General features: G+C 40.7%; 2 protein-coding genes across 10 annotated transcripts in view; one reads left to right on the top strand and one right to left on the bottom strand.

Moving 5' to 3' along the window:
• The window catches only part of MOK (MOK protein kinase), a 158379-nt gene that overhangs the window by 88317 nt on the left and 55890 nt on the right, over nt 1-14172 (bottom strand).
• Nucleotides 1550-14172, top strand: part of WDR20 (WD repeat domain 20) — a 50303-nt gene continuing 37680 nt past the window's right edge. For 5 of the 9 annotated variants that reach the window (XR_009728913.1, XR_009728914.1, XM_061376247.1 and 2 more), the window contains exon 1: nt 1552-1881. Coding sequence is in view for 7 of the 9 variants with exons in the window: in XM_061376247.1 (XP_061232231.1) it covers nt 1618-1881 (264 nt within the window). In the remaining 2 variants the exon portion in view is untranslated. Of the gene's footprint in view, nt 1882-2728; nt 2805-14172 lie in introns of all 9 variants that reach the window. The other 4 variants (XM_061376250.1, XM_061376251.1, XM_061376252.1 and 1 more) reach the window with 3 other exon arrangements.

Raw genomic sequence — 14172 nt, 5'->3', positions numbered from 1 at the left:
ACTAAACTAATTTGAAACAGTTGATTTGAAATCCCTTCAACCCCCTGGAGTCTAAATTGACTTCTGTGGTTGAACTGACCTAGTGGAAAGAAGAGGAGGTCCTGCTTCCCTCCAGGTCTGTTGTGCATTCCTGTCCCCACATTTACACAGTCCATGTTTTTCATTTTACTCTATTAATTTCACATTTTCAGGGAGTTTAATTCTCTATCCATTTGTCTTTCAGAAATGGCTCATTAGAGGCCAGATGAGCACTGCTGCTTGGGAAGGAAGTAGCAGCAGCAGTCACAGTCAAGAAAGTAGAGAGCAAGACAATGCCTTTGGTAGCAGCTGCATTACAGCAACACAGCTACAGCATGAAACTATACCTTTAAATTAATATGGTGATCTAACTCTGTGCTGCTTGTCTTCCCCTGGTTGCATATTCCCAAGTACCTCTTTATTTTGACCCCAGCAATTCTGAGATGAGTTGCATCAGTCTGGCTGCTGATCGATAGTTTGCTTACCCAAGAACCTGTAATTTCTTTGTGCTAGTTTTCAAGTGGATCTGACTCACCCTTTGGTTACTAGGACTGATACAAGGGAGGTAATGGAGGTATGTACCTGGAGATAGGAGTCAAACCCTTTCTTACAGATGGAGATCAGTCTTAGTTTGAGTCAACCATGAGGCTCATTAGTCAAGCTCTTTGACACTGCTGCCAAAAGAAACAGTCCTGCCTCTGCCCAGTGAAAATAATCTTTCCAACCCTACACGACTTCCACCTGACGCTGATGTGGTTTGCTGTGTAACACAGCTGCTTATACAGTTGCACGATGATCAGAACAATGAGGTGAGTGATCTGACAACCAGTTTTTCAGGTTACCGTTTCAGGTCACCTCCCCAGTCTGGCTCTGCGTGCAGCTGGAGGTGGTGCAGAGCTGGAAGAATACCTATGCTGTCTTCTTCAGGGGCAGCGTGGGCTTGACATGAAGCGTCAAAGCATAGCTGCACACCTGCATTTGCCGTCTCAACTGATTTACCCGCGGGACGCTCCGAACGGGGTTTAGCAGCCCCACCTGACCAGGCTTGCAGGCGCTGGCGGGTGCTCCGGCAGTAACGTATGGATAAACTAGCCCATGGACACAGCGAGGGCGACGGCACCTCAATCTGACCTCTCACCCGGGAACCGTGAGCCTCGCATTAGCGACTCTGCCCCAGCACAGGCGGACACCTCCGATTCCAGCGCGGCCCCTCAGGCGGTGCCGGTTACGCCCTCACCCCACGCACCGCCCACGTCCTGAGGCAACGGGTCCCTGTGAGCGCCCAGAGCCCCTCCTCGCACCCTCCAGCCAGAGCCCGCTCTCCCTGTCCTCCGCAGCAGCTCCCCTTCACCTCTGCCCCCCCCCCGCGCCCCATCACCACAGCGAGCGACCCCCGCCAGCCGGAGCCCCGCCCCCCCCCGAGGGCCCACCCAAGGGCAGGCGAAGCTGTCCGGCGTGTGCGCAGACCCGCAGTAAACAGGCGCTGCCGCTCCTCCCCCTTACGTCGTTTGCGTGGCCGCCTCCGTGCACAGCCGTGCGAGGGCTGGCGGCGGCGGCGGTTGCGCAGTGCCGCTACATCCGGGCACTGGGGCAGGATGAATGCTCCTTTCCAAGATGGCGGCGGAGGGAGGAGGGAAGGAGATGAACGAGATTAAGACCCAGTTCACCACCCGGGAGGGGCTGTACAAGCTGCTGACCCATTCGGAGTACAGCCGACCTAACCGGGTGCCCTTCAATTCGCAGGGCTCCAACCCGGTCCGCGTTTCCTTCGTCAACGTCAACGATCAGAGCGGCAACGGGGATCGGCTCTGCTTCAATGTGGGCCGGGAGCTCTACTTCTACATCTACAAGGGGGTCCGCAAGGTACCGGGGCTCGGTCTCTGGGCTGATGGGGGAGTGGCAGGGACTGCGCGCCGCCCGCCCGCCGAGGGTCCGACGGCTGCCGTGGAGCGTGGGAGCCCCACCGCAGGAGCTGCACCGTGGGCGGGGGGCTGAGGCCGCCCAATTGGGCCGTCACTCCCCCGACCCCCTTGCCCCCCGGCGGCCTTGCGCCTGGGAGCTTTTTGGTTGCGGCCCGGTTGCGGCTGGGATTTGAGTCGCTCTCCCGATTAACTGGCCCGCGGCGTAGCGGTTAGGGCAGGGGCAGTGAAGGCCTGGCTTGGAGGGCTATGTGACGGGACCGGCGTTGGCTCAGTACTGGCGGGCCACGTCAGGTACGGTGTCACCAACGGTTGTTTATCTGTGTGAGCCTTTGGAGGGATGCGATTGTTTGGGTCCTCCTTGGCGTGCAGGCGTGAAGGTTGGCTTACCATTGGTAAGGCAACCCTGGGCCTCCTTCACCTGCTGCTTCAGGTCTGAGTTTGCTGAATACTGATGCCTGTCATAATTATGGTGGTGTCAGTCCCTGCTTCCAGAATCTTTCTAGCTTTGATTTAATGGCTACAATATTAACTGTAATTTTAGGCCTTCACTGTGACTGTGAAGTGTGAACTGGTTTTAGGATTGTTTTTAAATGGGAGCAGTGAGTGAGCAGAGTTTTAAATGTCAGATAATTGACATGGATAAAGTTGCTTTACAGACAAGAACCATTGATGCACTTGATAGAGACTCTTTACTTGTCATTATTTGATGCAGGACTAGCAGAGCATGGATTTGATCTTTTGGGTCACCACATTTATGAGCAAACACTTTCTACTTGTTATTTCTTAAGGTCCTTGGTTTTATGGGATTTAGAGGAGGATTCAGACTTTGTCATGCTGAGTGAACCTGTGTCACTCTTGATATATGTAAACGCAGGTACAATGGTTGTCATTTTTCTGTTTTATGTTTCCAAAAGCGGGTGTTCGTTACCTTACATACCTAGGACTCTGCTGCCAGAATGTGAGTACTTTGAAATCTTTTTGTTCTTAGCCCACCATTCAGTACCGGTTGAAGGCACAGAGAACTAGTGACATACACGAGGATGTGCAGGAAGCTTGTGCATGAGCAAGGAATTATATTGAATCCATGGTGTTCTAAACTAGTGCCTATTTCACTCCTCCTCAGTATAAAGTGTAACACCAACTGGAGAATAAAGGCTATGTGGTTATCTGTTAACTGTGACTTAACAGATCTGGTATGTCCTGTATAATTATATGGGAAAGTGTGCATATAGAGTTTAGTTTCATCCTTTAATGAGTTTTAATAGTCTAGTTTTGTTTTAAGTAGTACTTAATAGTTTCTTTCAGCATGCAATATTTTTTATCAAACAGTATTTGCTGTTTATAACCAGCTGCTGTGTTTACTATTTACAAGTTATTCTGGCTGGCAGTTTTCTCTGAAAATCTGTATCTTAAATTATTACCATGTTTGGATTCTGATATATCTGTTTTTTCCATACAGAGTAAGTGAAGAGTTCTCTCACTAAGATTGCAGAGCAGGCCTTTTTGTAGTTTAGTAATGATACATGTGATTCTTGCAAGTTGTCTTAGTCATCTCTTGCTACACTTCTAAAAAATAAAAACTAAACCCTGGAATTTCATTAAAAATAGGGAACTGAATAACTTTTTCAAATTATAAAATCATTTTGAGTATTTGATTTTTTTTTATCTTTTTAAGATGCTAAAGCTGTTGGTGGGATACACAGTAACTGAGATAATTTTAGTTTATTGTTAAATTGAGAGCTTTGAAGTATACTTGTTAGTGTTGAGTATTTTTTCTCCAAGTAGTATAAAACGTACACATTGTTAGAACAGAATTAATTTCAGTAGCCTTTTACAGTGATAGCAATTTAAAATACAGTGTATATTCTGTATATGTGTATGTAATACATTAGTAAAGTGAACCTAGAGAAATAGCTGAACTAGACTGAAATGCAATGAAGAAAAATGCTTTAAATGAGAATGGGGAAGGTGGTCTGTCTTAAGCTTGTAATACTTGAAGCTTTAGAATTTATTTTGAAACTATTCAGTTGCAAGTCATTGCTTTTTCTGTGTACAAATTTGACATAGAAACAGGCTGACAGTCTTTCAGACTGATTATTTGAGCTTTTCAGAATCAAAAGGTGTCTTGTGGCTATCATAAAAGGGAGAGAGCTGTTATTATCTAAATTGACAGTATGTAATTCTGCCTTTTAAGGACAAACTCAAACTCTGCATGCTGTCTTGGTCTTGGGGGCAGGAGGAGAGAGGGACTTCATCTGTTGAAGACCAAGCTATTTGGGATCAAGTGCACAATACATATGCTAATAACTCAAGCTTTAACTGTTGGTTCACAATTATCTAAGTATCCCTTAAAAAAATTTCCCTAATTACTTTAAGACTATAGTTGTCAATTTCGCATAGTCATATTAGAATATGAGTTTAATTCAGTGAAGCTGTGTTGTGTCTGTATCAGGTAGATATGATTTTGCCTTTTTTCTTTTTTTACCATTTTTAAGATCTGCTTCTTTTCTTGCTAAGAAAATGTTTATATTTTTAATAAAATGAGTGAAAGAACCACCAAGACTTTATTTTAAGTAATTGTATCTGTTGAATATTGAGATAATTCTTGCATCGGCAATCCATTGCAGATCAGTACACATGAAGTAAGTGTCACACTTAAGCCATGAACAACACTATAGAATAAATATTGTAATACTGAATCAAAGGTACCACTTGAAAGGACATATCTTGAACTCAATAGTGCTAAGATTCTTCTAGTTTCCCTTAAATTCTAAATATGTTGCATCTGCAATGTTAATTTGTAAGTCATCTTTTAAAGTAGACTGTTAATGTATGTGTTCTACTTAGGATATTTAACCCATATAAAGAAAAAAAAGTATTTCTGGTGATGTTCGCCTAACCTTGATCCTTCTTCCACAAAACTTGGTTCAAAAGTTATGTCTAATGTCTAGGACAGTGGTGTGGAGATTTGAGTAATAATAAACAGTGATAATTTGGCAGAGAGACAAGAGAGAGCTTTGGACAGCAGTTCAGGCTGTCTTTAGAGATGTTTTGAAGCAAAAAGGTATTTTCTCCTAACTTTGTTATTTGCCTCTTTAAAAAGGAAGCTGAACTTTTACTTTTTCATGTTTCCATTTTACTACTGAACTTTACCATTACTATGAAACATCACCATGTTCCCATGGTTTCTGTGTCATAGAAAGCACATCAATTATGACTGCATTGTTGGCTTTATAATAAAACCTAGGCAGCTATCTTTGTGTTAATAAGGCAGTGCAGGCCTCCAGAAAACTGCTGCTTTCTGACTTGCATCCATAAGAAAAAAACCCCCACCTAAAAACCTGTAGTTTAGTAAGGAGAGATTAAATTGTGATGGAATATCTGGTTGCTTTACCTACTTACATATGTATATAATTATTCTCAACTACACTGTCATTACGGTTTCCCTTTCAGTCCTCCTTAACTTTGGTTCTAAGGTTAGGTGTGTACAGTGATCTCTTGTTAAGAAGGGGTAAATTTTCATAAACTCAAATGATCTAGTCACAGCTTGAAATGATGGTTTAGCAGCATAGTATCCTCTCAGCAGTGTGCTCCAATGTCCTTGTCATGTTTAGCCGTGTTCAGCTTCTGGTTGAGCTAGTTCAGCTTGCTAAACCAGCAGCAAAGTACTTGCTCTTTTTCTGGGTAGATTTTCTTTTCATTTGGTGGGTTGCACTGCCTCATGTTGGGGTCAGATATTAGCAGGAACAGTGAGAGCAAAGAAGGGGTTGGTGCTGGGTGAAAAGAAGTAACAAAGCTCCCCTCTTCAGTGGCCTGAGCTGTCAGGTCAGATCCCCTGCTTTATGAGGTCTCTCCCCAATAAAGCCTTTGCTTCAGCCTTAAGTCATATTTAGAGGATCTGTTTGCATGGGACTGTTGACTTAATTTTGATTGAGAGTTATAGGTGTTAAAGGAAGCCTGTTTTTATTATTTCAGAAGTTTGCTTCTTCATGGAGTAGGGTTATAAGGTAATAATTCAAAAATTAAATGTGCACACTTACACCCCCCGCAGCTACCTAAAGCAGCAGTCAGTCAATAATTGTATATATTATAGCATATTGTAATTGTGTTGGAGTAGAAGCATACGTAGGTGACAAGCTCAGGTTGGCTGAGGCATGAAGGGCAGAATCTGTTGACAGTCTTTTTAACCTTACATTGAGCAAATTGCTTAAAAGCAATTATATTTGTACTAAGATGAAAATAATCTCGTATTTCAACTTCTTTTATTAAGAATTAGCAAACTGTCAGCCCCTGGTTACCAGTAAAAATACTGATGATATGTAGGGTTGCTTCCTTTGCAGTTCTTTAAATTACTTTTTTATTTCTGGCTTGATACTGGAGTCTTTGTCCAGTTGAGAAGTGTTATCCGTGGTGGCAATTTTTATTCTATAGACTGTTCAGCTAGGATCTTGTTGCAACAACAGAATGATAATGGGTGGCATTTGTCACTGTGCTTAATATATTGCTCTGAGAAGGGTAGTGCAAGACACTTCTGGATAGGAAGCTGCAATCTGTGGAGCAGACCAGCAAATTTTCTCAAATTGTGGTGGGAAGGTGAGTTTATATTACTGTATATTTAGACATCACTAAGCTGTGTCAAGGCCCTGAAAAAGATGCACCTTTTAATAGCAGATATGAGCTATAAAAATGCTGAGATTTGCAAGGATCCCTGATAATACACTTGCTCTGAAGCAGAGGGAAATATACATACCTACATCTTCATGACCAGTTCTTAAACTTGCAGTAGTAATGAGAATTCCATAACCTCCCTAAATAAGTTGTTTTGGTGCTTAGTTCACCCCTCTGCCCCCCCCCCCCCCATATCTAACTAAACTTGTTCAAGGGAAACAAACAAAAAAAAAACTGCCAAACAAAAAAAGCAACCAACAAAAAACCTCACAACCGCACAGCCTTTATGCAGTTATTTATGGTGGACATAGAGGACATAGAGGTTAGTTGATTATTGTCTTCAGCTTTTACATATTTGAAAACTTGTTAATTTGTCTTTTCATTTTTCCTAAGGTTCTTTTAACCTTTCTTCTGAGGTCATGAATTCCAAATGCTTGATTACTCTTCTGTTGGCTTCTGTTAGCTTGCATTTGTGGTAAACTAAATATATAGTACTTCCACTGTGACTTCAGTGCAGAGTAAGGGCCAGTTATTGCTTGCTGTGTCTAATATTCTTGCTAATGTATTGAATAATGTTGCTTTTTTAATTCTGCTTAGACTTACTTGTTTCTTATCATATTGTTATTTTTCTCCATTTTTGTACATACTTTGGTATTTTTTGTTGTTTATAAATTTTATGGACCATTTTCATTTATTTTTGTTGTATTTCTTAGAGTGTTTTTGTTTCTGATTGTGCTGCATATTGCAAAATAATCCTTCCAGTCTTGATATCATTCACAGATGTGATGTGTGCTTTCATCTGTTAAGGAGAACTAAAAACCACACGTTTACATTTGCTGCTGAACTTTTTCTCTAGTCCAGTTATTTTTCAGAAGGCTATTAGATTTTTTGGGTGCTTGCTTTACGCAAGCTTGCCTTGTGTGCTTTATTCTCCTTTGTCTAGGTGCTTGCAGTCTGATCTGTTTCAGTGGTTTTGATACCAAAGAAAGGCTTAGTACTATGATTAGTTGAATTCTACTACAAAGCGTGCTGCATTTAAATGTTTATTTATACCAGAATCAAACATCACTATTACTGTGAAAGAGATGCCAGGCAAATTGGTTAATGTACGTACCACAGTAAAAAGAGCAGGACTTTTTTCAAAGATATCTGGTCCCATCCTGCAGCTGGGAAGATACTCTTTTTCTGTGCTGGAGGTATTCGCATAGTCCACATGTCTCAGGTGTGCTGGATGTGATGCTCTGTAAGTCTGTTCTGTCCCTCTTCAAAAGTGTTGTAGATTCTTTTATATTCCTTTCCCCACCCAGAAATCCCTTAATTTCTTGCTGAGCTTTTGTTTCTTCTCTGTTTTGTAGACAATAGTTACGTTGGGGCTGGATTTGCTAGTCCTGTGGAGGTACTGTGCCTAGATCAGTAGAACAGATCAACTGTTGATCTGTGGTTGTGAAGGTATTTGAAAGTCTTGGAGACTTGTTTCAGGTGTTTAATGGATGGATATACTTACCACCTTGAGCTTTATCAGGTAGATAGATGTTTTCTTTCTTAATTCTACCTGGGCTGTACTGACAAGACACAAAATAATCTGCAGTTTCCTGAAGGGTGGTTTGTTGTTGGTTTTTTTCGTAACCCCTTCCTTCCAGTGACAATTCTGAAGGAAATAGTGAAGGGCTAATGTAGATTGCAAGAGTATAGATAAAGTATTTAACTTTGTTAACAATTTGTTGTGAAGCTTATATAGAGCAGTTAGGACTTCCACAGGGAAAGACTGAAGAGGAAGGACTGAAAAGCTGCTTTAAAACGACACTGTTAAACTGTTAAATGTTTCTTGCTGTGGTAGAGAGCAAAATATCTGCAATTGACAGTTTGCAAGATGATTGCTATCTGGAGGCTACTTCTGAGCTGGAGATAGTGGTGTTAGTCTGAAGTGCTTTTACTTTCTTAGCCTGTGTTTCAAGCCTGTATCGCAACTGTTTCGACTTCATTAAGCTGTTGCAGTATAGTCTCTGAAGGTAACAGTTCTTTTATCTAAGGCTGCCTGTTTGGCTGGCATGTTTGAGAGTGAATACTAAGCTATGCTGGCCAAACCCCCAAACTGGTACACAGTGTTTTATAAACAGTGAATTTGTCGGGGATTTGTCCTTTTTCTTTTTGTCTTTTTTTTTTTTTCCTCCACTGCTGATATTTTTATTTGAGTGTATGTGTGGTAATACTGTAGTAATGTAGTAATTACATGAATTCAGTTGGGGAAATTTGAATTAGTGTGAAGCCATTAGTTGTAGCGCTTAATCTTTGCAGATTGACAAAATTTTAGTCACTATTTCACAGATGCAGGTGGTGGTCACTTGTAACAAACGCTTTTGTGTCTGTTGTGAGTTTTGTGGGCCAGCTTTGTCAGATTATTTCCAAAACTGTTGTGTTACATGCTTAAATTAGGAGGAGTTTGCATTATGCTTTGACATCTGATAATCTGCAAAACACTTAAATTGTTAACCATTAATAGTTAGAATGTACACTGAGGATGCCTCAACCTCTAATTAAATGTTGCTTAGACCCATCTCTCAGAGATTTGAAAGCCTTAATTGTCATGTTTGACATTCTAGAATCGAATTTAATGCCCTATTTTGGAATATTATTGTAGTTCTCTGGCTAAGGGGAACCATCTATAATACTTTCTTTTGAAAGACAGGTATCTGAAGGCCACTTGCTGTCCATTTGTTATGACTGTGAGTTGACACACTTGGACAAATTAGTATTGAAAACAGTGCCACTAGTGCCTAATAATACCACTAACTTCTTAGAAAGCTTAAGAAAACTAAACAGTAACATTAAATGTGCCATACTGTATGTTGAAGTAATAATACGTGTTGTATCCTTCTTGGAAGTTGAGTATTTTTTCCTTCCTTCCTTCCACCCCCTCTTTTAAGTCCAAAAGTATATGCAGTCCATATTCTAGTATCTACATCCTTCCAGTTTCTTTCCCTCTGTAACTTAAAGCAGCTGCTTTTGCTTGTTCTGGCTTCTGTTTGGCAGACTGTTGGTAGACTAGATGTAGCCCTGTAGTCTGTGGGCAGGACCACCAGCCGCTACACTTGAAATCTTTCCAGTGGTAGTGTCAACTTTCACTGGGATTTTTCTCTTGCATTATTCAGTAAAGCTGTTCATAATGGAATGATAAGGTCTCTAATAGATAGTTTCTGCAAAGTGATTTTAGTTTTGGTTTACCAACTATAATCTGTCTTTAATTTCATGAGTTAATCATAAGGTTCTCATATGGCTGTAGTGGTCAAATAAATACTTTTTTCATTCTGTGTGGGATTAGAGCATAGAGGTATTAAGCAGTTCTTGGTTTAATAATGCCTCATTTTGTATGCCTAGTGAATCTGAATGCTATAGTAACATTCTTGCTTAGACTAACTAGCATTTAGGTTAATTTAAAAATGCCCTGGAGGAGGGAGAAAACATTGGATGCTGTAAGCAAACTTCATTATACCCAGACTCCTAGAAATAGTAATAATAATAATATTATCTTACAGGAACTTTACATACATTTTGTCAGGGAAGTAATCTCAAACTTTGAGAGATCTCCAGTTTATGGCTTCAGTGCTTCCTTTCAACTAAAGAAAGAGGGAGCTTTGACAACATGAGATGCCAATACATACTGAAACTATATGTTAAAAATCCGCAAGCCTGGTGAAATAAACTGTTGGAGCGATGCCTTCAGGGTGCTTTAACCTGCACAGTCACACGGATAACACAGTAAATCTGAATAGTTGTGCAGATTTTCTTCAGGTCAGAGGTGAATATTGGAGCATGACCCTGGTACGAGTTTGAAGCCATCACTGAAGTGAAGTTTTCGCAGAAGTTATTGTAAAGTATTTTTTTTTTCTTGATTTTTTCTGCTTTTATTTACTGTCCTCAGTATTATAGAAAAATATTTATGATTTCTTTTTTTAAATTATGTTCATAAGATTTAAATTATAGTTTAGATGTTTGGATTTGTATAATTTAGTGTTCTGAATGGCAAATACTACCTCTGTCTATGGCTTTGCAATACAGTTAGTTGATTTTTAGAGGCTTAGCTTGCATTTTCCTTCAAATTTCCACCTTTATTTCCTACTAGGATCTATATAGCAAACATTTTTCAGACTGTATGCTGCTGAATGCAGGATTTCTTAGCTGTCTTATATCCCATCTTGCATGTGTGACTATATGTCAGTTCAAATCATTGATCTATTTTTTCATAATTAATGAAAGAATTATAAAAAAAAACAACTTTAAGAGTGGCTGTTCAGTGTGATATATTAATCCAGGAGGAGTTTTTTTCAGAAATACAAGGTGAAGTTTGTAAAAGAAAGATGCTTGGGTTCACTAGAGAATTATTGCTGTTTAATAGTATTAGTGATATATCTCAAGAGGTGACTTCTGTGGTCTCTTGTACAGAATAACTTGGGGCTCTGTGTCATGTACAGTTAGCAAATGCCTGCCAAGTTGTAAGATGCTTTTTAAATTTCTGACCTTCTGATAGGGTGGGCAGAATAGATTCTATGCCAGTGAAGTGACTGTTCAAGGGTAGTTCTGTGTTTGAGCCAAAATGCAACCTCTGTATTGCATTAGACTGAACTAGGATAGTTAAAATTGGTGTCATCAGCAGACTTCCTGAGGGTGCAGTCAATCCCACTGTCCAAGTCACTGATGAAGGATGCTGAACAGCACTGGTCCTGATACTGAACCCTGCAGACCACCACTCATCACTGGTGTACACTTGGACGTTGAGGTCCGGAGTGCAACCATCCAGACCCAGTGCTCCATTCCTCAGATCCATGCCTCTATAGTTTAGAGACAAGGATGTCACATGGGACAGTGTGAAATGTTTTGTACAAGTCCAGATAGATTATGTCAGTTGCTCTCCTTTTATCCACTAGCACCATAACCCCATTGTAGAAGGCCACCAAATTTGCCAGGCATGATTTGCCCTTATTGAAGCCATGTTGGCTGTCACCAGTCACCTCCTTATTTTCCACGTGCCTTAGCATATTTTCTTTTATTCCTGACCCATAAGCTTTTGGTTGGTTCCTCATCCATTCCCATGTGGAGCTGTATGGACTAGAGCTGGTCACTGACACAGAGGGCAACACCCCCTCCTCATCTCCCCTTCCTGTCTGTCCTGAAGAATCTGTATTCTTCCATTCCAACACTCCAGTTATAGGAACCATGCCAAGTCTCCACGATCACAAGGCTGGTAAGATCACAGCCTTGCAAGTGTGTACACATCTCTAACTCCTCTTGTTTATTCCCCATGCTATGCGCATTTGCATAGAGGTATTACTGCTGGGCCCTCAGTGAAGCTGATTTACAGGCTGGATTGTCTGAATTCTTTTGCGCTGCTCTTCAGGTGCTCTCCTGTTGTCCAGTGATCCCTCTTCAGGCTCTGGACATCTGTTGCTGGCATCTAATCCGCCATCGTAGTGGTAGGTAAGGGATGGATTGACATTCCCCTCTCCTGGCAACTTCAGCTTAAAACCTTCACCAACTTGGCAAGTCTGTGACTGAAAATACTTTTCCTCTTCTCTGACAGGTGGACCCCATCAGCATGTGTGTAATTTCTTCTGAGCAATAGTTAGTCCTTTTTGCAAAAATATATTTGGCGTGCATTGATCTGGTTGATATGTGTAATTTTTGTTAGTCCTAAATTGATAGTGGCTTTGCTTGTACATAAGAGAGAGTCAAATGGGAATGTTTTTAAGACCAGTGGTTGGAGAAGTCCAGTCTCATGGTGCTAGAAAATGCTTTTTCTGTGCCTTCTCTTCAGTCATTTGGGAAGCCTTTCTTCATTTGTGTCACCTCTGAATAGTAAGTGTCTTGCAGCTGTGGCACTTCCAGTGCAGGTTGATATAAAAGAAATTTAGATTTGGACAGTCTGCTGGTATCAGTGCTGGATAAAGGTATTTTTGACAGTAGAAATCCCTAGTGTGCATAGTATTAGTATGCCTGTAGCAGTGTGGGGGATGATTTAATGCCTGGCCCATGTGCTGTCAGTAGCTTGTGTTCGGTTCTGTGCTTTAGGCTTCTGTTAGGAACTTGAGCAAAACACTTCAGGTATGGGCAGCTACTCAGTGGCCTGAGCTACTGTCTGCAAGTAGATCAGTAGGTGACAGTAGATAGATTGATCACTGCCTCCTGCTCTTGAGATAAAAATCAGCCTGAGGAAAGAAACAGTGTTGTGTGACCATTTGGTTCATTTAACAGTTTTAGCCCTTTCATGATAATCTTTAAAGGAAGTTATTAATAGCTAGCAGGCAAAAGGTTGGTTGTGTTCCCTCCCCTTGCCAATATCTGTACTAGTGAAACTGTCAGCACTTACTTAAAGTGTCTTAATGCTCTGCTTACTTAAAAATAAAGCTATTTGGAACGCTGGTGCTCAAGTTGGGAGTATTCTGCCTTTTGCTCTAAAACTTCTGAAGCAGGATTCTGGTTTGTGGATTAGGTGATATCCTGGAACTGCTACCTGTGGGACTGTGAGAAATCCGAGTTCACTGCGGTGTATCTGTGTTAGGGGTTTGGTCCTTGGTATTTGCTTTCTAGTAGCCTGTGCTGCCGTTCTTGTTCTGTAGCAGTTTTTACCTTATTGTGTTGGGTTGTTATGATACATTTTCAGCATCCAGAAGGAAGATGCATTGCGAGTAACAACTTCAGAATAAGAGTTAAGGCAAATGTGTTATCTCTTACTAAGTATGATCACAAAAATCATTAATTGGTGGGCCTCATTCTGCTTTTGAAGCATAGGTTATATATCTGATTAGTAATTTATTCACATAACTTCTTTAGGACTGTTCTGGCGTTCTTAGAGTAAGAGCAGTTGAATCTTATTTTTAATACAAAAGTAATTAGGGCTTTGTTCTGGTAGTATTAACATGCTGCAGCATGGAGTTATGGTCACTTAAAACCACTATGTCAGAAATGTCTGGCATTCCTGTAGGGCTTGCAAAATCCAACAGGATCCAGAAAAGGCATAATTCAGCTTGCTGGACAGAAATTGCTTTGTTGTGTTTGACTTTTATTGAGCTTTGTAATTAAAAAAAATATAAATTAATTGACAACTGCTACAGTGAAGTTAAGTTTCTACAGCAACAGGGAATGAAGTGAACAATTATTGAGACTACTTCTGTGCAACACACGACTTCTTACAAACAGTGAATTTACACTGTTCAAATAAAATGTTGGTTTGTTATAGCAGTGGATAATCCTGACCTCTTTTGTTGCTGCCTTTTATGTTTATTTTCTGTCCTAAAGAAGTAACTTATGTGCTGTAAAGGGGATGGGGCTAACTTTCAAAGATAAATACCAGTGTGTAGACTGGTAGAAACTCAACTTACTACTTGTCTATATGTTTTTTAGTATAATGAAGCTATACTGGTTATATTGTATTAATATGAATTTGTACTTCTACCTGTTGACAAGTCTACTTGAAACTGAACTTGCTGTAATTTAATAATAATGATCATACTGTAGCTTGCAAATTTCGAATAAAACAGTTTAGTTTAGTCCTAATGCTGTTTCCTGAATC

The sequence above is a fragment of the Neopsephotus bourkii genome, unplaced genomic scaffold (genome assembly GCF_033783945.1).
Source record: "Neopsephotus bourkii isolate Nb327-2 ecotype Australia unplaced genomic scaffold, CSIRO-AGI_Nbou_v1 NB_1707, whole genome shotgun sequence".
In the NCBI taxonomy this organism is placed as follows: domain Eukaryota; kingdom Metazoa; phylum Chordata; class Aves; order Psittaciformes; family Psittacidae; genus Neopsephotus; species Neopsephotus bourkii.
The sequence above is the reverse complement of the archived record's forward strand: the minus strand, read 5'-3'. Positions and strand labels throughout refer to the sequence as shown.